Genomic DNA, 26,032 nt, shown 5'->3' with positions numbered 1-26,032 from the left:
AGGCTACTGTGAATAGGCTATGTAAGGGATAAAGTTATTCTCTGTACACATTCCACCAGAGATTTAGTTCCTAAAAATAAAAGACAACCGGCATATCAAGGTGCAGGTGTGAATATAGCCAAAAAACGTGATCTCAAAAAATATAAAGACAAAAATTAACATAAATTAAGCAAAAGTGGAATATGGACATCCAGCATTGTGTGTACATACATTTTTTCAGCAGTTACTGTGTATGCTGTTTGGTTGTAAGCTGGAGTCAGACATGCTTTTTTGATGCAGTTTTTGAGCCACAACCAGTATTCGAAAAAGATAGCAAATCTGAAGGAAGGATTTATACGTCCTGTTCCTGCCTGTTCTACTTCTAACTTTGGCTCAAATACCTGCAACAAATTGAAATAATACTAGAATTATTTTCTTATTGAAAATTATATGTCTGGTATGTATGACACACGTTACTTTTATATATAGTCTTCCAAGTCGTAGTCAGCACAAAACACTCGAGCTAAACCTGCTGTGGTCATGGAAAGGTTCGGCAGGCTCTAAGCCTCCACATTGAGGTTTGTGAGTTTGAGTTCATACGTTGCGCATGTTGCGGCCTAGTCTTCAGTCATAGTGCAGATTAGTCTAAAGGCTATTAGATTAATATCGGTTGAACTTGCTCATATTGATGGCTTCGGCTGAGGTTCTATTGTGTTTGGGGGGCCGGCCAACAGATGATCGGGGGAGATATCCATTGAGTAGATCTGATTTTGGTCTGTTGAGCGCAGTATTCTCCTGGTGATAAGATGCCGGCCGATGGGTTTTCTCATAGAGAACACAGGAGCGCTTACTGGACTGAACGAGTGCTCCTGTGTATGGGAGAGTCGGCTGAGGTGGTGACGGCATCATGCCAATGTGTTTAGGGGCCTTAAGTCTCCAGTTTCTACTATGTATAGTTGAGTGAAATTCATTAATTGTAGGATTTATGTTCTTTTTCCCCCCTGGGGTGCAGTAGTATTTTGTCCTCGCTCTCAGGGTCTGCCCTTGCTTATATTTGCCATCACTTCGTTTGTTATATACTGTATAATAGACTTACTTATATTATACTTACCTATTCCACTATGTAGTCACCAGTTTTGTCTTTGTTTTTTTTACCCCATCACAAACTTCACCTTGAACATCAATCATTAGAAGTTGAATCTTTTTTTATCATTGATTTTATATTTATGTTGCCTTTTTCACTACCATTAACATCTGTTTTATGTTTCCCCATCCCTGTTGTGTGCGGTTTCCCCTCAGAACTCCAGTGCTGTGTCATATGTGAGTAACACCCATTTTGTTTTAGTTTATTTTTGCTGCTTCTGTTTCCTTTTTTTTGTTTTATGCTTTCCAAGTTCTGGTTATGTGTGTGTCACCATAGATATATTGCATCAGCAAACATCTGCATGTGTGGTGTGGCCTCAACTGTATAATACAGTTTGTCTTAGTACTACCGGAGCACTTAAAGGGAACCGTTCAGTCGATTCATGCTGCCCAAACCACGGGCAGCATGAATAAGATCCTGGCTGCATGATTACAGCCACAAATATTTTTTTCTGAAAGGTTCTTCCGTTTCAGAGAAAATATACCATATTTTCCGGCGTATAAGACAACTAGGCGTATAAGACGACCCCCAACTTTTCCAGTTAAAACATAGAGTTTGGGATATATCATATATACTCGAGTGTAAAGGCCCAGTCACACTAAACAACTTACCAGTGATCCCAACAACGATACAACCTGATAGGGATCGCTGGTAAGTTGCTAGGAGGTTGCTGGTGAGATGTCACACTAAGCGACGCTCCAGCGATCCCACCAGCAACCTGACCTGGCAGGGATCGCTGGAGCGTCTCTACACGGGTTGCTGGTGAGCTGTCACACAGGCAGATCTCACCAGCAACCAGTGACCAGCCCCCAGCCAGCAGCGCCGTGTGGAAGCGATGCTGCGCTTGGTAACTAAGGTAAATATCGGGTAACCAACCTGATATTTACCTTGGTTACCAGCGCGCACCGCTTAGCGCTGGCTCCCTGCACACCTAGACACAGTACACATCGGGTTAATTACCCGATGTGTACACTGTTACGTGTGCAGGCAGCAGGGAGCCGGCTTCTGCGGACGCTGGTAACCACGGTAAACATCGGGTAACCAAGAAGCCCTTACCTTGGTTACCCGATATTTACCTTCGTTACCAGTGTTCGCCACTCTCACACTACCAGTGCCGGCTCCCTGTTCCCTGCACTCCTAGCCACAGTACACATCGGGTTAATTATCCGATGTGTACTCATGCTACATGTGCAGAGATCAGGGAGCCGGCACTGACAGTGTGAGAGCGGCGGACGCTGGTACCGAAGGTAAATATCGGGTAACCAAGGTAAGGGCTTCTTGGTTACCCGATGTTTACCGTGGTTACCAGCGTCCGCAGAAGCCGGCTCTCTGCTGCCTGCACACGTAACTGTGTACACATCGGGTAATTAACCCGATGTGTACTGTATCTAGGTGTGCAGGGAGCCAGCGCTAAGCGGTGCGCGCTGGTAACCAAGGTAAATATCAGGTTGGTTACCCGATATTTAACTTAGTTACCAAGCGCAGCATCGCTTCCATGCGGCACTGCTGGCTGGGGGCTGGTCACTGGTTGCTGGTGAGATCTGCCTGTGTGACAGCTCACCAGCAACCCGTGTAGCAACGCTCCAGCGATCCCTGCAGGTCAGGTTGCTGGTGGGATTGCTGGAGCGTCGCAGTGTGACATCTCACTAGCGACCTCCTAGCAACTTACCAGTGATCCCTATCAGGTTGTATCGTTGTTGGGATCGCTGGTAAGTTGCTTAGTGTGACTGGGCCTTTAGTCAACCCGAGTAATGTGACCATTGTTTAGTGAAATGACCATTGTTTAGTGAAATCCACTGCTGGAATGTCCCGTGCAGTAATGAACCCATTGTTTAATAGTGCCCCCTGCTGTAATGCCCCATTGTATAGTAATGTGCCCTGTCCTTAATGTCCCATGCAGTAATGAACCCATTGTTTAATAATGCCCCCTGCTCTAATGTCCCTATTGTATAGTAATGTACCCTGTCCTTAATGTCCCCTGCAGTAATTTCTACATTGTTTAATAATGCCCTCCTGCTGATTCCCTTCTGCCCCCTATAATGCAGTTATTTGCACACAATAAAAGATATTCTCACCTCTCCTCCATGCAGCTGGAGGTAGCGCAGCACAGTGAGAGGTGGGTGAGAATATCTTATATTGTGTGCCAAGTGATGACACCCGGCGTATAAGACGACCCCCGACTTTTGAGAAGATTTTCAGGGGTTAAAAAGTCGTCTTATATGCCGGAAAATACGGTAGTTTAAAAATCTGTCTGGAATCATAAGGATAGATCAGACTATTCTGGCACTCCCCTGGCCATCATCTCACCACACTGCACCAGGTGATTGACAGGTCTGTATCTACAGTATGAAGAATAGGCTAGGGCTCGGCTCAACCGACATAGGATAGGTGCTTGGAGTAAATAACTATATAGGGAAGGCTAACTCCAGCACACAAATAGTTCAAATGATTAATGTTTACACTTTTTGTATATATTATGCACTCACTGATATGGTGTATGTTTTTGTTATCCTTGGCAAGACCTTGATAAAGACTTTATAAGAGCCGAAACGTTGGTCTTTGCTTACTGGTTATAGTACACTTTTTGTAGTTAATCAAAAATTAAAAGTAAAAATCTTTTTTATTTGAACTATTTGTGTGCTGGAGTTATCCTTCCCTGTATCTACAGTATGGACGCACATGGGAGAGATCTGTCAATCAACTAGAGCCGTGATGGGAGAAATTGGTTTGGGGCTGTGCCGGATGAGTCCAAATATAGTCTCTGCTAGGATCCCTAAAGTATGTTATCCCTGAAACAACAGCATTTCAGAGAAAAACATAACTGTCTGCAATTGTATAGCCAGACTGATTCATGCTGCTTGTGCTTTGGGCAGCCTGGATCAGATAAGGGGTTCCCTTTAAGTTCCAGGTTATTCCTCATCATAGATGCATATTATTCCTGCAGGTTTACAGTGAGTAGGTTGGAAATGACTAAATGCACAGCGTCACAAATATGCGCTTTTTCCAGGCGTATACCTCACATTTATAGATGCGACTTCACAGGGATGGAGTTTGCCGTAAGTATACCACATTTATGGGTGACTAGCACGGTTCCCTCAGGGTTTATCTACTATTTTTCCAGTACATATGATTTCCTGCAGTATTTAGAAGGGTTGTCTAGGATGACCATCTTTTTTTTATCATTCTTATTATAAAAATGTTATATTAGGGAAGAGAGAATAAACTATTTTTAATATAATGCAGTTGGCTAATGGGTAATTCGTTTTAAGGTAACACAATTTTGGACATGACTAAAATCCTGGTGAACCCTGTTAGTCGGAGGGACACATGTATAGGCACGGCCGAGCTTTTCTAATGTGATAACTGACATGTCTCAGGGCTGCAGTATGGTTTGTAGTCTGAGGACTTACTGCAGGGAAATATGAACAAGGTTGGATACCCAGCGTCACTCAGTGGTGGACTCTCAGGTTCCAGGTCAGTGTCAGGTTCTCGGCCTGGTCTTGAGTTACAGGGACGTCTGATGAAAGCTCAGTCAGTATGCTGTATGTCTCAGCAGGGCCAGAAGCTTCCTCCAGGGGCTACACGCTGCTCGCTTTGGCCTGTGGGAGGATCTTCAGGTGCTGACCCTCCTTATTGCCATTCTGACATAATAAAAACGTCCTTAACCATTGAAACTCCTAAATACTGGCTTAGTTTGCGTATTCTCATATGAAAAAAATTGAAAGCTTCTCTTATCAATGGACAGAACTTAGATGTCACGCAGATGGTAGCCGAGTCCTATCTGTTTTCACAGACCCATCCATTGAATGGTTGACTTTGGTCTGTTACACGGATCAAAGGACGACGTGTCTTTTATGGACATGCTAAATAAGCAGCACACTGCTGTATGAAGGAGTCTTTAGACAGATATCTAAGACGTGTCAATAATGGGTACAGTGCTCACTAATCATCTGGGCATACATTTGGTGGATGGTGAGTGTGCCGGAGATCTGACATAGCTGACAGCCGGGAGGTCTCTAAACTGCAGATACTTCCAGGCTGAGCAGTGGACCCTCTGGTTTAACCCTTTCAGTATCTAAAGTTTTCGTCTTGCACCTGTTGGAAATAAAATGGTATTACTTTGCATGCTGATGCTTTCTAATACAGCTGGTTGTTTTTTCCATACCTACAATTTTTTGTGTATATATCTATATACTGTATATCCAAAATATGTTTTCTTGTGAATTGGTTTTAACCCCTTAATAACTGTCCTTGTGAATGTTCTATGTAATTCCGTACAATGCATGGCGATTTACCATATTAATGGTTTCTTACTCTTAGGGCGAGCTTGAGCACCAACTTCTACAAGCCAACCCCATATTGGAGGCTTTCGGCAATGCTAAGACTGTGAAAAACGACAACTCTTCACGATTTGTAAGTGGGCAAGCTTTTCACCTCACTATTTTTTAACCATAGAATATACAGTTAGGTCATGTAGTAAATTTTAAAGACACCTGTTACCTCTTCCGGCCCATTCACTTTGGTGAGCTTTTACAAGCGCATTTATTTGTACCCAATGACAGCTTCCCCAAAAATCTGAACAGCACTAAAGCTATGGCATATTAGGATATGTGATGGCAGCCTTCACTATGGGGGTTATTGCTTGCAGGTAGACTTGCCAAATCCCATGATGTCACCAGAGCACAGTTGACCCATCTGGTTGGATACATTACCCCATGTAGAGCCCTGATGCTGATTCTAAAGATACATTGATATTACTGGTCTGGTCCAGTTTACCACTAAATGTGACTACATTTTCATTAGCCCTCATCCACATGTGCACTTTGACTTGTGGCATGGTGGACAGAGTGAAACCATACTGGTTGCCCTATTGTGGCCCATGAGGTTCAGTTTCACAGATCATTATTCTGTAGAAGCAGAAAACGTACAGCTTCATCTACAGTATGGAGTCAGGTGAGATTTACTTTTTGTTTCTAAATATTGGTGTGACGTGATAATGAAATAATACAATTATTTGCTGATGGCTGTGGCACCTAGATACTACGTATTTTTATTTTTTATATTCCCCTAATATTTTTTATATTAATAACACTTTGTTACTACCGTAGTTATATACAAAATGCCCAAGGAGCAAAAATGGGCAAAAAATGGTTCTAACCAGTGTCAATATGGTGCACAGCAACTTTTTACATTACGTCCCACGTTTACAAACCATCTCTGGAATAAGACAACACTGACACTTGTGTAGTTTGGAGCCGGTCTGCTATATCGAAGGGCTATGTGCCACCTACTGGATAAAGAAGCTAATTGTCTTGCCAAATTTACTTTTTAAGGAAGCACTCCTGTTATTTGTACCCCCCTATATAAATGTTAGTGTGTTGTCAGTGTGTTAACATGCTCACCCATCGCCGTCTTCTCAGGTGTCTTCTGAGTCACGTGACTGTGATGATGACCTTCCGGATCCCACTGCACTCTCTGTGTGAGCCGGATGGAGCTTCGTTCAGAGACACACAGCGCAGGGTGATCCGAGAAGGCTGAATCACCATCACGTGACTCAGAAGAGGACCGGAGCGGGATACCGGGAAGACAGGGATCCGGGAGAAGATTAACACCCTGATACTACACTAACATCTACACAGGTTGAGGGAGTAAAAGAAATAACAGACACTCTAATCTTATTACGTCATTTCATCTTGTTTACGTCTTATGTCTTACAGGGAAAATTTATCAGAATTAATTTTGATGTAGCTGGATACATTGTTGGAGCCAACATAGAAACCTGTATCCTTTCTGCAAGTTATCACAATGTCTTGGAAACCCAAGAGCTTGACTTTTAGCGTGTTTTGTCAAAAATAATGGAATAGGTAAACCAGGAGCTTTCTTGAGACATTTGCAAAAAAATAAATAATAACTGTTTTCATTCACTGACAGCAATGACGGTTTTAAAAACAGCAAGGAATTGAAGCACAAGTTATGTAAGAAATGTTACAGAGGTCTTCATTTTACATCAGGCCAGAAAGTCTCTGTAGAGATAGAAACCTTTCTGCATAAGATAAAGTTTACCCATTCTGCTTGGAGTCTTCCTTATCCACTCCAAAGATTTGCTGGAAAAATCTCGAGCAATCCGCCAAGCCAAGGATGAAAGAACCTTCCACGTTTTCTACCAGCTTCTTGCTGGCTCAGGAGAGCACGTTAAAAGTAAGCCTTCATTGTGTAATCCAGGGTAGAAGGAGCTGCTCCTCACACATCCCTGTATGTCATTTACATGTCTATGATGGAAGGGGTTCTCAGCGGTTTGTACACGTCTCTGACTTTGTAGGATACATGTAGGTTAATGAGCATGAATGGAAGTCTTACTCGTCATGTGTTACCTATAAGAACAGGAAAGGTGTATTTATGCTGGAAGCATTTTTAAAGTTTATGTAATTACCAGGCATGTTTTATTAATAATCTTGTTAATTAAAGGGGTTTCCATAACAAATACATGTATCACCTATCATTCTCTAACATCTAGTTGTCCACTTTGGACAATCACTAATTGTAAATCCCTCTATACATTTTAGCTTTATCACTGCACACTGTCACTACCGTGTTTTTCCAAAAATAAGACACTGTCTTATAATTTTTTTGCCCCCCAAAAAAGTACCAGGGCTTATCTTTGGAGTAGGTCTTATTCTTTAAGAAACATGGTTTGGAAGTGTTAGTCTACCCCCCTCCCCCCAAAAAAAGCAGACCCTCCGCCCTTCCAAGGAGACTCATACTTACCAGGCCCCGGACGTCTGCGTGGCTCCCAGGTCTTCCCTGTGATCTCCAGCGGGCCCTCCCAGCAGGTATCCTGCATGCTGTCCTCCCCTGCTTCTGGCCGACACACTCACATACATCAGATCGCGCACACACACTCACACACACACAATCACCGATCAGATCGCACACACACAATCACCGATCAGATTACACACACACTCACTGGTCACTCACCACATCTGGCAGTACAGAATGCCTCCGGCCTCAGGGTAAGAAGGCAGGAAGTTACCCATCACAGGTCCTGCAAGCATTCCATCCGTAGCCGCAGGTCCTTGCGTTCCACCGCACTGCCTCTCAGGATTCTACCGGCCAGAAGAAATCAGTATCACTGGATGTGGTGAGTGTATGTATACGATCTGATGGGTGATTGTGTGTGTGAACTGATGTGTGTGTGAACTGATGTGTGTGTGAACTGATGTGTGTGTGTGTGTGTGTGTGTGTGTGTATGCGGTCTGCTGGTGTGTATGTGATCTGATGTGTGTGGGTGTGCGATCTGATTTGTGCGGGGGTGCGATCACTGCATGGCCTCCCTCTCGGCATCTGGTGAGTGTGATTGCGGAGTGTCCACTGTCTATAATGAAATGTCCTGCAGTATTCTTTAACTAGCTGCACGGACACTTCATTATTGAACTGTGACTAGGGATTATTTTTGGGGTAGAACTTATATTTAAGCCTTGCTCCGAAAATGCTGAAAATCCCTGCTAGGGCTTATTTTTGGGGGAAGTCTTATTTGTGGAAAAACACATTAGAAGGCTGACAGAACTTACCTTGAGTTCCAAGGACAGGCACTACTTGTAACATTTCCTGAGGGAAACTGTAGCCTTCACACTTTAGCCCCTTTACAAGGATCTTGACTTACACTGGGTCACTTGAGGTGAGTTCCTGAAGTGGCTGTTGGTCTAGACACAAACTAAGGTCAGTAACAGAAAACAAATGATCTGAGCAGGAGCAGAGTAAAGCCCGCTTTACACACTGCGATATCGGTACCGATATCGCCAGTGTGCGTACCTGCCCCCATCGGTTGTGCGACACGGGCAAATCTCTGCCCGTGTCGCACAACATCGCCCCGGACCCGTCACACGGACTTACCTTCCCTGCGACGTCGCTGTGACCAGCGAACCGCCTCCTTTCTAAGGGGGCGGTTCGTTCAGCGTCACAGCAGCGTCACTAAACCGCCGCCCAATAGAAGCAGAGGGGCGGAGATGAGCGGGACGAACATCCCGCCCACCTCCTTCCTTCCGCATTGTGGCCGGGAGGCAGGTAAGAGGGGGTTCCTCGTTCCTGCGGTGTCACACGGAGCATTGTGTGCTGCCGCAGGAATGAGGAACAACTTCGTTACTGCTGCAGTAACGATATTTGAGAATGGACCCCCATGTCACCGATGAGCGATTTTGCACGTTTTTGCGACGATGCAAAATCGCTCATAGGTGTCACACGCAACGGCATCGCTAAAGCGACCGGTTATGCGTCACAAATTCCGTGACCCCCAACGAGATCACTTGAGCGATGTCGTAGCGTGTAAAGCCCACTTTAGGCTACTTTCACACTTGCGTTGTGTGGCATCCGTTACAATCCGTTGTGTGACTGATGCAACGGATGCGTTGCAGAGAGTGGCATAAGTGATGTAATTGATGCTCCAAAATAACGATCTGTTATTTTTTTAACTGTTTTACCGGCGGCAGACTATCGTGAACGATCAGCTGATCACCTTGTGGCCGGGCGATCAGCTGATCACTCTCAAAAGCCGGGCGATCAGCTGAACGCACTCAAAAGCCGGTCACCGGGCAATCAGCTGATCACTCTCAAAAGCCGGGCAATCAGCTGATCACTCTCAAAAGCCGGGCGATCAGCTGAACGCACTCAAAAGCCGGTCACCGGGCAATCAGCTGATCACTCTCAAAAGCCGGGCAATCAGCTGATCACTCTCAAAAGCCGGGTGATCAGCTGATCGCTTTCAAAAGCCGGCCGCCGGGCGTTCAGGTGATTGCTCTCAAAAGCCGGGTAATCAGCTGATCACTCTCAAAAGCCGGGCGATCAGCTGAACGCACTCAAAAGCCGGTCACCGGGCAATCAGCTGATCACTCTCAAAAGCCGGGCAATCAGCTGATCACTCTCAAAAGCCGGGTGATCAGCTGATCGCTTTCAAAAGCCGGCCGCCGGGCGTTCAGGTGATTGCTCTCAAAAGCCGGGTAATCAGCTGATCGCTCTCAAAAGTGGGCAATCAGCTGATCGCTCTCAAAAGCTGGGCAATCAACTGATCGCTCTCAAAAGCCGGCCGCTGGGCGATCAGCTGATCGTTCAGCCGCCGAGAGAGAGAAACATTGATTTCAATTATTAAACATAAGAGCTGAGCATGTGCAGTGAAAAAAAGGGATTCCGCCGCTCAAAAAACGCTACATGCTGCTCCTTTCCTGCCGCCCGACGGTCAGTCGTTCCACAACTGATCCGTCATGCGGCGGATGCAACGCAGACACATTAGTCACAACCTGTTGTCCATACAAGTCTATGGGAAACAGCGCAAGCCGTTAATGGATTGCGCTGTTTCCCAAAGCGGCGGATTGCGACTAACGCAAGTGTGAAAGTACCCTAACAGGCGTGAACCAGGGTAAGAACTTACATCTGGCACTGGAAGTAGGAAGATAGGGGCTTATGTAGTGTAGCGCTCCGTGCAGAGCAGCGGTAATGAGACAACAGTGTGAGGAAATAATCCACAAGCTCCCTGGCTGGACAGAATCACAAGTCCCAGAAAGCGAAATTAAATCGCTACATTGGTACTCTGCATTATCCCCATCAAAGGTACGGCGACATTGTTGACAGAGTGAGTAAATGCATGAGTGTTACAAGTTGGATGATTCGGATGATCGTTTTTCTGGCATCTATCTCACACGCTTGCTCCATACACAGAGGAGCTTGCTCTGCCAAGCGCTCCTATGTTCTCCTTGAGAGAGCTGTTGCCAGACATCTTTGACAGTAGCTTATCTCTAAGGGATACTTCTCACATAGCGAGATCGCTGCTGAGTCACAGGTTTTGTGACGTACCAGTGACCTCATCAGCGATCTCACTGTGTGTGACACTGAGCAGCGACCTGGCCCCTGCTGTGAAATTGCTGATCGTTACACACTGTTCTGGTTCATTTTTTGCTCGTTGGTCTCCCGCCGTGCAGCACACATCAGCGTGTTTGACGGCGGGAGACCAACGCGCACTGACTCTGTGTAAGCAGCGTACGCTGGTAACCAGGGTAAATATCGGGTAACTAAGCAAAGCACTTTGCTTGGTTACCCGATATTTACTCTGGTTACCAGCATACACTGCTTAGCGCTGGCTCCCTGCACACGTAGCCACGGTAAATATTGGGTAACTAAGCAAAGCGCTTTGCTTAGTTACCCGATATTTACCCTGGTTGCCAAGCGCAGCATCATTACAGGAGTCTCTGGTGGCTGGTCGCTGGTGAGATCTGCCTGATTGACAGCTCACCAGCGACCATGTAGCGACGCACCAGCGATCCTGACCAGGTCGTATCGTGGTTGGAATCGCTGGTACGTCGTTTAGTGAGACGGTACCTTTAGAGAACAAAAGGATGCGTAGTCCAAAATCATATGGGGAGGGGAAGAGTCCAGGGTTCGAACACACATTAGACCACCAACCCAACCCGTTGATATCAGTAGGTTTGGCCAACATTATTCTAATATATAAGCAGCCTTTAGAAACATCGCTTTACTATATGCTAAGCCTCCTATTAGGATCCCTAGCAATCTGCTAGAACCTGAGCAGAACCTGCACCTGCCACATTGGCACTGGTCTCACCTCTGGCCAAGAGATGAGGATCCTGATCAGATGACCCCCTTCCCAAACTCAAAAGCCCCTAGTAAGGTGTATCTAGACTAAATAAGTCTTACAATAGAGACGTCACATTGCACACAAAATACTCAGGACTCGATTCATTAAAACTTTTACAACAGAATTTGATGCTACACAGGGCTGCACTAAAATTTTGTGGCTTTTAGGCATCTCACACCATTTTTGCCTAATACCTACAAAGTAGGCAGAACTGGGGCAAGATGAGGGAACGGCAGCCCCTACTTGTCAAATTCATCGCGGAGGTCTTCTCTACGCCACAAATCTACATCTTGGTAATATCGGGGGCTGGAGTAAGATTTGTGGCTAAGTGCGCTCTTAATGGATCAGGAGCGTCTGACTCCAGTACACCTCTTCATTAGACCAGCATGAAAAATGCCATTATTGATGGCCAAAGGCAAAAGTTTTTGGTATTAAAAATTGACCAAAACTTAGCAGACATGTGAATGGCTTAGTACATGGATACATGAGAACCTATGTAAGTTTTGTGAATTTTTTGTTGTCTAAAATTTTATACTGTCCTAATAATTTCCCTGTCTGCACCAAATGAAAACCGTCAGAAGACGACCTGCAGTTATACACGTGCCCCATGCTGGCAATGACTAATGTTGAGCTGTCCCCTTTTGCAGAAAGTTTCCTGTAAGTTTATGTTCCAGGAATAACAGCAGTGATTGTATCTCTTCATCTGTCTCTAGCTGACCTGTTACTGGAGGGCTTCAATCAGTATCGCTTTTTGTCCAATGGAAACATTACCATTCCTGGACAGCAAGATAAAGAGATCTTCCAGGAGACAATGGAGTCCATGAAAATCATGGGAATTAATCATGAAGAAATCATGTGTAAGTAACAAGCTGTCCCCAATTTGATGACACTGGAATGTGTTTGGGCATTATTTCCTGAAAGAATGCTATTGTTGAGCGCTGCCCATTACTGAGGGGGAAGAGTCTGCAGCGAGCGTGCCGTGCCGGCTTAAAGGGCTAGCAAATGAGTTATCTCTCATCTATTAGATTAGGAGTTACATTTATCACATTTACAGTATGACCGTTATGTTAAAAATACACAGCAATCAACACAGTTGTGAAACGCGTGTGTCTTATAGGTCCTTAGTATTCTGAAACTCCAGATCAGGAATGTCTGTCCTCCAGATCGAGACATTTATGCTCACTTCTTTATAACTCTGTATGGCTGCAGTATATGGAAACAATAGTCCTATGGACAAGGGCCGAGGGAGGACCCAGACATGGTAGTCAGATAAAGGGAAGCATAATTCTCAGCTAAGCACTGAGTCATTCAGATGTAACTTGCGAGACACCTTTTCCCCTTCACATACAGAGCTGTCAGAGCGGCTGCTTATTGTTATCTCATATCTAAGAATCCAGGTGTAAAATAAATCTGTCTCCTTGTTTCCTTCTAGCGATGCTGAGGATGGTGTCCGCAGTGCTACAGTTTGGCAATATTGTATTCCGGAAGGAGAGGAACACAGACCAAGCTTCCATGCCAGATAACACAGGTGTGTACTTCACAGTAGACTTATACATAATTCTATATAACTATTGTTTGTCACATAAATACGCGTCATTTATCTGTGCATGAATTAGGCATAAACTGTGGATATAAAAAGACTACACACTACTGTTAAAATGCAACGTTTTTGTCATGTGAAAAAAAAAAACCGGGTACTATCGAGACCTCCAGGTCGGGCCCTGACCTCTCTTTTCTCTTACTCTTATATGTGATAAGAAACTGCTTACTTTCCATTTACCTTCTGATTTTGATTGCCTATTTTGCATTGTATTTGACTGCATACTTGGGAAATGTTTCTGATACCTGTGTATTTGTCTTAACTCTTGGTTGTAAAACATGTTGAAAAAATCTTTGCAAAATAACAAGTTGAAGAAAAAAACAAACAAAAAAAACCAGAAGAATCATTGCAGATTTTAGAGTGCGCTCACACGGGCGTATAACTCGGATGAGTCCAACCTGATGTCTTATCGGATAGTACTCGCTCCAATGTTATACGAGGGCCTGCTGATAAGTCTTTGGCTTTACCCACAAAGAAACGAGATAGGTGAAACTTTACATTTATTCCACATACTCTCCACTGATGTCATCACACTTCTTACATCGGTATTCCAAGTTCTGTAAGCCTAGTAAAGAGAAGGATTTCGGTTGTGCCTCAAACCAGGCATCTGTAGCAGCCATGGCATCAGAAATGGTGTGAAATTTGGTACCCTTGAGGTGTTTCTTTAGGTTTGGAAACATGATAGTGGGTGGTCAGCCAGCTGGAAGCCCAGCTCTGCCAGTTTTGCCGTGGTCCATTTTGCAGTGTGAGTGGAGGCGTTGTCTTGCAGGAACAAGATTCCTTTGGACAGCTTGCCGCGCCTTTTGGCCTTCAGAGCTGCGTTTAATTGGTCCAAAAGTTCAATGTAATACCTTACATTGATAGTGGAACCCTTTTGAAGGTAGTCCACTAGCAGCACACCCTCCTTATCCCAGAACACAGACGCCATCACCTTAGTGGCTGATTTTTGTACCCTGAACTTCTTTGGATGAAGAGAACCACTGTGCCTCCACTCTTTTGACTGCTCCTTGTTTTCAGCGTTATACAAATACAGTGCCTTGAGAAAGTATTCGGCCCCCTTGAATTATTCAACCTTTTCCCACATTTCAGGCTTCAAATATAAAGATACAAATTTTAAATTTTATGATAAAGAATCATCATCAAGTGGGACACAATTGTGAAGGTGAACAATTTTTATTGCTTATTTTAAAATTTTTGTAAAAAATAAAAAACTGAAAATTAGGGCGTGCAATATTATTCAGCCCCTTTAAGTTAATACTTTGTAGCGCCACATTTTGCTGTGAATACAGCTGCAAGTGGCTTGGAGTATGTCTCTATCAGTTTTGCACATCGAGAGACTGAAATTCTTGCCCATTCTTCCTTTGCAAACAGCTCGAGCTGAGTGAGGTTGGATGGAGAGCATTTGTGAACAGCAGTTTTCAGCTTTTTCCACAGATTCTCGATTGGATTCAGGTCTGGACTTTGACTTGGCCATTGTAACACCTGGATACATTTATTTGTGAACCATTCCATTGTAGATTTTGCTTTATGTTTTGGATCATTGTCTTGTTGGAAGACAAATCTCCGTCCCAGTGTCAGGTCTTTTGCAGACTCCGACAGGTTTTCTTCAAGAATGGTCCTGTATTTGGCTCCATCCATCTTCCCATCAATTTTAACCATCTTCCCTGTCCCTGCTGAAGCAAAGCAGGCCCAAACCATGATACTGCCACCACCATGTTTGACAGTGGGGATGGTGTGTTCAGGGTGATGAATTGTGTTGCTTTTACGCGGGGATGACGAGCGCTGCTGTCAGGTTAGATGAGATCATTACCTGCTGTGACGATCTCCTGCACTGCTGACATCAGCGCTGTCACTGCCTTCTATGCCCGTCTCGCGGGCGCCCGAGACTGTCACTAGCGGTAATGTCACGGGCTCTCGCGATACTGCTGAGAACGCGGCGGGCATAGAAGGCAGTGACAGCGCTGACGTCAGCAGTGCAGGAGATTGTCACAGCAGGTAATGATCTCATCTAACCTCCTGAAGTCAGCACTCATCATCCCCTGCAGTGACCTGGGCTGACCTATTGATGTTAGCTCAGGTCACTGCATTGCTCTCCCAGCCAATGGGGAACATTCTGTTCTTCATTGACTGGGACAGTGACTATGGTATGGATCGCCGTGGGACCCCCTTGGATTACGCCAGACCTGGAATTGATTGTTCTTTTCAATAAATTGGTGAAAGAGGGAATATTTTGGGGAGTAATTTTTCAAATAAAACTTTTTTTGTTGTCTATTTTTTATTTCTTACTGACTGGGTTAGTGATGTCGGGTATCTGATAGACGCCGTGACATCACTAACCCCAGGGCTTGATGCCAGGTGACATTACACATCTGGCATAAACCCCATATATTACCCCGTTTGCCACCGCACCAGGGCAACGGGATGAGCTGGGGCGAAGCTCCAGGATTGACACATATAATGGATGCGCCACTTCTGGGGTGGCTGTGGCCTGCTATTTTTAGGCTGGGGAGTGTCCAATAACAGTGGACCTCCCTAGTCTGAGAATACCAGACCACAGCTGTCCGCTTTACCTTGGCTGGTGATCCAATTTGGGGGGGACCCCACGTTTTTTGCTTTAAATTATTTATTTAATGTAAAATAGCGTGGGGTGCCCTCTGTTTTAGATTACCAGCCAAGGTAAAACTGCCAGCTGTGGTTTGCAGGCTTTAGCCGTCTGCTTTACCCTAGCTGGCTACAAAAGATAGGGGGACCTCACGTCTTTTTTTTTTTTGTTATTTATTTATTTTATGGCTAAATACAAGGCTAAGCACCCTTTAGTGCCACATGAAAGTCACTAAGGGGTGCAAGATATCAAAATGCAGGGAGGTGGGACATTATATAGGTCTTTCTCATCTCTATCTATTCATCTATCCATCTTTCCCTCTATCCATTATCTGTCTGTCTATCTATCTATCGATTATCTATCGATTATCTATATTATTTATTGCAGTTACAGCATAAAAAACCAGAGGGACCAACCTGCGGAAAAAAGGCGGCAAAAATGCATGCGTTTGTCCCGCGGTTTTGGTGCGTTTTTTTACCGCAGGTGCGGTAATCTTCAACTCCCAGAAGTTTCTCAAGAAATTTTCTTGAGAAAAATCACTTTTCTAGTGCGCACATAGCATTAAACAGAACATTGAGACTATCACAGAGCAGGTGCATTTATACGGAGACCTCATTACACACAGGTGGACAATATTTATCATCATCAGTCATTTAGGACAACATTGGAGCATTCAGAGATCCTCAATGAACTTCTGGAGTGAGTTTGCTGCACTGAAAGTAAAGGGGATGAATAATATTGTACGCCCCAATTTTCAGTTTTTTATTTTTTACAAAAATTTAAAATAAGCAATAAATATCATTCACCTTCACAATTGTGTCCCACTTGTTGTTCATTCTTCACCATAAAATAAACATTTTTTATCTTTATGTTTGAACCCTGAAATGTGGGAAAAGGTTGAAAAATTAAAGGGGGCCGAATACATTCGCAAGGCACTGTAAATCCAGGTCTCATCCATAGTGACCAATCGATCCAGGAAGTTCTTATCAGTCCAGAAACGCTGACAAATGGACCGGGAAGTTGTCACTCGCTGCTTCTCTGATCTGTTGTCAAACATTTGGGGACCCACTTTGTAGATAGCTTCCTCATGTCCAAATGTTCATGGATAATGACACAAACACATTCACGGGAAATCCCGATGATGTCTGCTATTGCTCTAGCTAAAATTCATCGATTCTCCAGTATGAGGTTGTGCACAGCATCGACGATTTCTGGAACAGCAACCACTCTCGGTCGTCCAGGACCTTCCTCATCATTGGTGCTGAAGTTTTAAATTTGGCAAACCAGTTCTTAACTGTGGAATATTGATCACCCAATGTCTGCGACATATCACCATGAATATCCTTTGTGGACTTTCCTTGCAGAAACAAGAATTTTATCACTGCTCTGCTGTAAGTTGCTGTGAATTTCGCATTAGACTCTGCCATTTTGTTTTCCCGCGTGCGTAGAACACTGTTGCCATAAGCAACAAACACAAAATTTTGAAAACATAAACACATAAGGCTTTCATGTGATGTAACATTCATTACCATAGTAACAAAAAATTATCACAAAGACAAAGACTTATCAGCAGCCCCTCGTACTATGGGGTAGTGCTAATCAGTAGGTTTTTTTCTCATGCCAATTCGGCATAAAAAAAAAAATCTCTGCATGCTGTAATTTGCATTGTATTCAGGATCAGACACAGCCATACAAGTCTATGGGTGCAAGTAAAACATCAGACTGCACTCGGGTGACATCAGTACAGTCCAATATACCCTGAGACAGACAATGGAGAAGATGGAGAGATTTATCCCTCTTCTCTGCATTTGTGCTTAAATTCTCGCTTGTGAGAGAATCAGCGCACAGTAAATAAGACTCGGCTTACACTCACAGCAGAGTTTGAGCCGAGTGTCATTAGCATAAATCATCCATGTACCATCCATGATTTCCTCTCATCAGATGCTATATGTTAATGTGAGCGCACCCTAAATGTTACCCATTTCTCTGTGGAAATTTATTGAGAAATAAATGGAAAAAAAAATAAAGCATTCAAATAATGTGGTTGCATAAATGTGCACACCCTTAAAATGACTCTGTCAGCACACTGACTGTTGGAACATAGTGCAGACGCATGTTGCATCATGGTAGAGGCTCATCATATAAATCCACCTTCCCACCTGCTTGTTTTCCATCATTTTCCGTGCTCCTTTTTTTGATTGATGACTTTGGCTTCATAGCGGAAGAGAAGGAAGGAGATGGAGGGATAACAAGGAGCTTGGAAGGTGGATGTACATGTTTGGCCCCTTCGTGATGAACCAAACACCTGTACTGAGTTTCAACGTCATTCTGTGCTGACAGAGACCCTTTAATACTTAAATTATGAGTTCCAATGGGGACAGTGATGATAATGTCTGTAAAGCGTTGTGGACTATAATGGCGGTATATAAGCAAATAATAATAGATAAATAATAAAAAAAATAATTCTTAGTTGAAGTACTCCTTGAATTTATGACAGCATTCAGTCTTTTTTGGATAGACTTCTATCAGCATGATGCATCTAGAATTGGCAATCTTTGCCCACTATTCCTTACAGTAGCTCCAAGTCTGTCAGATTTCGTGAGAATCTCCTTTGTGCAGCGCCCTCTTCAGGTGACACACAGATTTTCAATTACATTCAGGTCTGCTCTGGCTGGGCCATCCCAAATCATTGCTTGTCTTTGAAGCCATTTATTTGTTGATCTGGAGATATGGTTAAGGTTGTTGTTGTTCTGAAAGGTGAAACACCTCTTTATCTTCAGATTTGTAGCACAGCCCTGAAGGCTGTGATGCAAAATTGACTGATATTTGGAACTTTTCATAATTCGCTGCATCTTCAGTAGTTCCAGCTGCTGATAAACCGCTCCAAAGCATAATCCTGGCTCCACCATGCTTTACTGTGGGTATTGTGATCTTTTGATGATAATATGTTTTTGGCACCTAGCATACCTTTTGGAATCATGGACCAAAAAATTCAGCCTTGGTCTCATCATACTATAATATGTTTCCCATGTGCTTTTGGCAGACTTAGGCGGGCTTTGCACGTTGTGACATCGGTAACAATGTGTTACCGATGCTGCAGCGATAGTCCCGCCCCCGTCGCACGTGCGATATCTAGTGAAAGCTGCCGTAGCGATTATTATCGCTACGGCAGCTTCACACGCACATACCTGCCGTGCGACGCCCTCTGGCCGGCGACCCGCCTCCTTCCTTAAGGGGGCGGGTCGTGCGGCGTCACAGCGACGTCACACGGCAGGCGGCCAATTGAAGCGGAGGGGCGGATATGAGCAGGATGTAAACATCCCGCCCACCTCCGTCCTTCTCATTGCAGCCGGCGGCAGGTAAGGTGATGTTCCTCGCTCCTGCGGCTTAACACACAGCGATGTGTGCTGCCGCTGGAGCGAGGAACAACATCGTACCAGCCGCACCATCGACATTATGGAAATGTCGGAGGCTGCAGCGATGATACGATAACGACGCTTTCGTTCATCGTATCAAAAAGGTTTTACACGTTGCGATATCGACTGCAACGCCGGATGTGCGTCACTTTCGATTTGACCCCATCAACATCGCACGTGCAATGTCGCAACGTGCAAAGCCGCCCTTAATGTAGTCTTTGGCAGAACAAATCCATTTTTTTTCTTTGTAAGAAAAGTCTTCCATCTTGCCACACTACCTGACAGGCCAGACATACAGTATGAAAAATGTAGGAAATTGTCGTCACATGCAGTACTTGCCAGAAATTTCTGTAGCTCCTCAATTGTTGCTGTAATCTTTTTGGCAGCCCACCCGACCAATATTTTTGTAGTTTTTTTCATCAATTTTTGAAGGATGCCCAGTTCTAGGTAAATTGTCTCTCCAGGAAAGGAGACAAACTCTAGCGCCACCTATTGGAAGTAGCAATCCTAAAAGTAAAAAGTGGCCTTTTCATATGACCTAGGATATATGCCAGATCAGAATCCCAATTTGCAGACACAGTGTTTCGGGGTGATTGCCCCTCGTCAATTCTAGGTATTGTCACTATTGTGCCAAAATTAAGCATTCTATTGATGACCGTCTTTAAGTATTCCTTGGTATATCTAATGTCTTGAATATTTTTCTGAAACTTTTCACCTGACAAATAACTTTCAACAATGAAATCCCTTTGTTGTGTTGTAAGCTGTTTATATTCTGGCTTTTGCAGTAAAATGTAACTAAGTAATTGTCAGGGAAATCCTACTAGAACAGCTAAACAACTAAACTCTACATGAGGTTAACAATAATCTCTGAAAATGATGGCAGCAGTGTACTGACTACTAACGTTTGTAAATGTGATTGGCTAACTCTGAACACAACCACATCCCCAACTATAAGAGGGTGTGCACACTTATGCAACCACATTATTTTAATTTTATTAGTATCGTTTTCTTCCTTTTAAATTTTGTCTCTCAATTGAATTGTACAGATTCTGAGTGACATTAATGGGAAAAAAAGGTCTGAATTTAGTCTTCTTGGTATGTTTTTTTCACATGACAAAAAAAATCTATCATTTTAATAGGGGTGTGTAGACGTTTATTACCCACTTTAAATAGTGTAAATATTTAGCAGACCAAGACTATGTGGATAGTTTTTATTTTTTATTCATTGCACCTGAATAAGAATTGGTTGCAAAGTTGTATATTTCCTCTAACGTTGCACAGACAGAACTTATCTTATTCTTGTACATGTGGAACTATTATTTTTAAAATGCTCCTTATAATCATTGCTGTTTCTCCATTTTGTTGGGTCACGTTACCCTGTGCTGACCCCGCGCGACCCTTATCTGTGCTGATCCGCACCCTAACCCAAGAGGCAGCAGATCTGAAGTACAGAAGGTGAAGTATAGGGTGCAAGCATGTCAGTCACTAGAGATCGCAGTCAGAATAAGCCCTGCTCTAACATTGAAAAAATGCAACTGTTTATTCAGTAACTGAAAAATAGTATATTTACTCTCTCAAATAATAAATGCTTCTCACGTGAGTGGTTGATCCTGGGCAGATTTTTTTGGGCTGTTGCTTAGTTGTGCCCTGTGTGGACAGGCGGTGTCTTCTCTGCAGGTATGTCATGGCCCCTGGAATATTGCCTTCAGACAACTAACGTGTGTTCTGTGTAGCTCGCTGACATAGACAATCTGCGTTATGAAAAAGTAACCTTGTTCTTTGGATTTTCTAGCTGCCCAGAAACTGTGTCACCTTTTGGGACTTAACGTCACAGAATTCACCCGTGCCATCTTGATGCCAAAGATAAAAGTGGGACGTGACTACGTCCAGAAGGCCCAAACTAAGGAGCAGGTGCGTGATAATCTGCTGACAATCACAACCGTGTACCTGTGATCACACACTATACACTGACGCCTTTCTTCCTCTCTTCAGGCCGACTTTGCAGTGGAAGCACTCGCTAAAGCCATGTATGAGCGGCTTTTCCGATGGCTGGTTCATCGCATTAACAGAGCTCTGGATAGGACGAAAAGACAAGGGGCCTCGTTCATAGGAATTCTGGACATCGCTGGCTTTGAAATCTTTGAGGTAAGTATCCCAGTCCAGGTCATGTATATATGTTGCCTTTCAGAAAAGGCCGGTGATTTAGGCAGACAGCTGTAATTGCCAGCCCAGCTCTGCAGCGCAGCAGGAACGTCGGGCTGTAAATAGTGTACGGGCAGCGCACAGTCCCTATGTATAGCCCGACTGTAATGGGACCTGTAAGTCATCAATGACAATTTCTTGTTTTACACTTGTATAAGTTATCAGGTTTTTACAGGACTCTTGATTTGTCCTTTGCCTAGATAAAGAAAAAAATATTACTTCTTAAAGGGGTTTGCCCACAAATCCTGCAGATTTTTTAAAGGTGAAAATATGCAGTGCGTTACAGCAGCAGCAAAGTAGCAGAGATTTTACTAATCTCCATGTCCTGCAGAAATTAAGCTTGCTCCATTCTACTTCTGAATGAAAAAGGAACTGCAGATTTTCTGTATTGAGTACAAACCTGCGGTTTGTCAGTGTGTGCTCTGTCTTGCACCATTTTCGGACATCAAAACGTAGTCTGCTGCGTCTGAGTGTCCACCTGCAGAAAGCATATGCTCCCGAAAATATTGCATTAAAGAGCACACGCTGACTCAGTCTGGTCCATTATAGTCAATGGCCCCGTCGGCGCATGCGTCCGAAACACGTTTTGCGGGGGTGTTCGGACGGCAGCTCCGACGGGACCACTGAACGGAGGTAAAAACAAAATGTGAAAGCAGCCTTATTCCGAGTTTTCCAAGAGGAAGACGCTCCAGAAAACTCCATAGTTTTTTCTTGAATTGTTATTTTTATTTCTTTGGGTTGTTTTTATCAGTCTGCATTTTTTTTAGCCATTTTGCCATTTTTTTTTGAGCGGAAGCCACCTGTAGACTGGTTGGATCACTTCTTTAAACCACTTGTTGTCGTTGGAAGCCTGAGAGAAGTAAAAGACGCTTAAAAGCCTGACCATGTATTTCTATGTACAGATGACTTGTCTACATGTGTACATTCTTTTGAGCTTTTTCTGAGTGCTTTTTTTCAGGCAAGTTTTGGGGTAAACTTGCCTGGAAAAGATGTTGTGTGCACATTCACTAAGGGCTCCAGACATGTAATGAGATAACAACCCCTGGGGGAGCCTTATGTAGAATCCGATTAATGATCTACAATTTTCAAATAAAATATCTAAAATAATACCATCTAAGGCCTCTTTCACATGTTCGTGAAAAACCATGCATGTTTTTCACGGACATATCAGAGGTGCGTTTCGCCCTCCGTGAGCCGTGTTTATTGGCTACGTGTGTTCTCAGTGTGTTATCCATGATAACTCACGGAGAACGGGAACTTTCTACTCACCTGTCCCTGGCATCGCTGTCCGTGGTGCTGATCTTCGGTCTCCGGTCCTGCCAACTCCCCGCTGCTGCTGCTTCCGGCCACAGTGAAGTGAAGATTCAATGAGCATAATGAGCAGCGGTCGGCAGCAAGTGACAGCAGCGGCAAAGACTGCAGGGCTGGAGAAGGTGAGTAAAGTTTTGTTTTTTTTTCTCACAGACACATGTCTTCTCTCCGGTGCGTGTCACACGGAACACATCCGTGTGGTCCGTTTGCATTACGTGTGACACGTTTGCGTTCCGTGTGACAGCTGTGATGCCGGAGAGAAAATGGACATGTCGGCGTGAAAAACACACGGACACACGTAAGTACGGAACGGACACACGTTCCGCGCGCAAATACTTACGTGTGTCCAAAATCATAGGAATACCTAGGTCTACGTGTGTACGTGTCTCCGGTACGTGAGAAAACTGCCAAACACGTACCGGAGGCACGAACGTGTGAAAGAGGCCTAAGAAGGATTGTTGTCTTGTGGAAGAAGTAGGTTTGACAGTAAGGTTGTTATACTTTCCAGTCCACAACAAAAATATTGTGAAGGAAATTAGCTTCCCATGATAATGTGTGTGTGTGTGTTTGTGTATGTGTGTATATGGTGGAAGAGGAATAGGCAAAGAGGAGGGATGGGAAATTATAATCGCCTGTCAGAAAAGGAAATTAAAGGCATAACTATGATATTCACTGTTTAAGTGTTCTTGTGTTAAAACTGACCAAACTATTAACGTTTCTCTCGTTGTCGGTTACTGTCCACAGCTTAACTCATTTGAGCAGCTCTGTATTAATTACACCAATGAGAAGCTGCAGCAGCTCTTTAACCACACCATGTTCATTCTGGAGCAAGAGGAATACCAACGTGAAGGCATCGAGTGGAACTTCATTGATTTTGGTCTGGACCTGCAGCCTTGCATTGATCTGATTGAGAGGCCGGTAAGATGAGATGCAATAAATCAATATATACCTTGTATATGAGATGCTATTACAATAAAGGTTTCGCTGTCTCCCAAGACTTCCAATACTTTGCATTTGTTTCTGTCTCATTCTCTACTGCTCTAAATCTATCCCCATGATAATCTCGTGTCTTTTCTGTTATTTAGGCAAATCCTCCAGGTGTTCTGTCACTTCTAGATGAAGAGTGCTGGTTTCCAAAGGCCACTGATAAAAGTTTTGTAGAGAAGGTCATCCAAGAACTTGGCACACATCCGAAATTCCAGAAACCAAGGCAACTCCGAGACAAGGCTGATCTGTGCATAATCCACTATGCTGGGAAGGTGGGGCTCTGCACTATTACCCACTCTACATACAACGTAATATATAATGTGAACCTATAGATTTAGTATTACAGAAATACCACAGATACAACGGGTCTCAGGCACTAAAGACTGAAAAGTATCCACCATTCCTGAACCTGGCCTCCTTGTGTACAATTCCGAGTTACTTTGTGTAGACCAGAAGAATTAAGAAAACACTTCCATACACATTAGATAAAAGTTGGCCAAACTCAGACAGCCGTTTTACTAGAAAGCTAAGCACTGGTTAGATATAAAGGGTAAGAGAAATATAACACAACAGTAAAATTTGACAATAGGACTACCAACTTTTGGGAAATTCACAGATCTTATGAATAGTGGTGGCCAGTCCCTCCCAGTTATAGCTAATGGGAAACAAAGAGAAAACCGAAAGAATGAGCGTGAACGCAAAACCCAGCCCCTCCACTTACAGCAGAGCATTTCCAGTAGAGCTGAACAGATAAGAGAAGTGTTGTTTCATGTCAGTTCTTTGTGTTGGTAGGTGGATTACAAAGCTGATGAATGGCTGATGAAGAACATGGATCCTCTCAATGACAATGTGGCCACTCTCCTCCATCAGAGTACTGACAAATTCACAGGAGAGCTTTGGAAAGATGGTGAGTGCTAGGAAAATTCTCATACACTCTATTCTTTGTCGAAATAGTTTTTTTTGGTGGACTTTAACTCTCACTAGGTTAAAGTGACCATATTTTGCTCTAATTTTATTCCTGCTGCTTCCCTAAGAATTCTGTTATTTCTTTTTTTTTGTTTATGATAATCAGGGCTTTAATTTAAGGGTTCCCCAGTATAATGGTGTTTTCAGTTAGATCCTTCCTGACCTCTGGTGCATCGGCAGGAGCTCTTATTTCCTGGCTTTAGGTGTTGGTGGGGCATCTTATCAAAGTGTAAAGCACCTACAGCTATATGTATATTCATTCTTGAAAGTCATCGATGAAAAGAAGGGATAGATCTCAAAATCGGCCAGATTTCTTTGACAGCGATGCCTCCTTGTACAAGCAATACTTGTATTCCTGCTAAACTGTTCTTCGTCTGCTTTCTAATACTAATAATGGGCCTAACCTTTCTAAAAAAACAAAATAGTCAGCTGTCATGTCTGGTTTTATATTGTGTATTGTTCAATATAGTAAACCCTGCAACAAAAGGGCAACAGTGTTTGCCTGCCCAGGCCACAGAATTAAAGGCTCTAACAGGATGCAGCAAATCCCCTGAATAAATATGGAGGCAACAGATGCAAGACACTGATGAGGCAACCACTCACAACCTACCAATTTATGGAGGAGATTGCTTACAACTAAAATTGCACATCCTCTGTTGTTGGGAGACCCCCATACACATCACACTCTGGACCTGACCTGACAAATTGGGCTGCTGTGTATTGTCTCCAAGACGTAGATTACAATCTTGTTAGCGATGTGTAATGTTTAGCGTTTTATATAGACTTCATCTATTTTCTGTTACTAATTTGCTTGCTCTCCTGTCTATACTGTCTCCTCTACAATGTAACTTTCTCTATTTGCTTTGCTTCTCCTTCCTCATTCTTTCCTGCTCCATTTTTTCTACACAATAACACTGGTACATCTGGAAATCTTTCTTTCCCTGCATTGCTTTGTATTCTGCTCTGTTCTCATTATTACATTTTTTTACATTCTAAACTAACATATCGACAATTGCACACATCACATTCACAACCATCTAATGTATATCCACCGATATCTCATACTGACACCTGAATAATCCCACCCCAACCACCCCCTGCTATCCCATCCTGATACCCACAACTAATGCACCCTAACACCCTGTACTATCCCATACCGACATATTCATACCCACAATTGTCC

General features: G+C 43.7%; 1 protein-coding gene across 13 annotated transcripts in view; it reads left to right on the top strand.

Moving 5' to 3' along the window:
* Window positions 1–26,032, top strand: part of LOC142256901 (myosin-10-like) — a 304,675-nt gene that overhangs the window by 217,822 nt on the left and 60,821 nt on the right. For 8 of the 13 annotated variants that reach the window (XM_075328868.1, XM_075328879.1, XM_075328876.1 and 5 more), the window contains 11 exons: window positions 1,279–1,299; window positions 5,444–5,536; window positions 6,841–6,904; window positions 7,223–7,321; window positions 12,479–12,622; window positions 13,198–13,293; window positions 21,176–21,294; window positions 21,376–21,528; window positions 23,641–23,814; window positions 23,982–24,155; window positions 24,676–24,790. In XM_075328868.1, coding sequence (XP_075184983.1) covers window positions 1,279–1,299; window positions 5,444–5,536; window positions 6,841–6,904; window positions 7,223–7,321; window positions 12,479–12,622; window positions 13,198–13,293; window positions 21,176–21,294; window positions 21,376–21,528; window positions 23,641–23,814; window positions 23,982–24,155; window positions 24,676–24,790 — 1,252 coding nt within the window. The remainder of the gene's footprint in view (window positions 1–1,278; window positions 1,300–5,443; window positions 5,537–6,840; window positions 6,905–7,222; window positions 7,322–12,478; window positions 12,623–13,197; window positions 13,294–21,175; window positions 21,295–21,375; window positions 21,529–23,640; window positions 23,815–23,981; window positions 24,156–24,675; window positions 24,791–26,032) is intronic. The other 5 variants (XM_075328880.1, XM_075328877.1, XM_075328872.1 and 2 more) reach the window with 1 other exon arrangement.

The sequence above is a fragment of the Anomaloglossus baeobatrachus genome, chromosome 11, assembly GCF_048569485.1.
Source record: "Anomaloglossus baeobatrachus isolate aAnoBae1 chromosome 11, aAnoBae1.hap1, whole genome shotgun sequence".
Taxonomy (NCBI): Eukaryota; Metazoa; Chordata; class Amphibia; order Anura; family Aromobatidae; genus Anomaloglossus; species Anomaloglossus baeobatrachus.
This window is presented reverse-complemented; position numbering and strand designations above follow the sequence as displayed.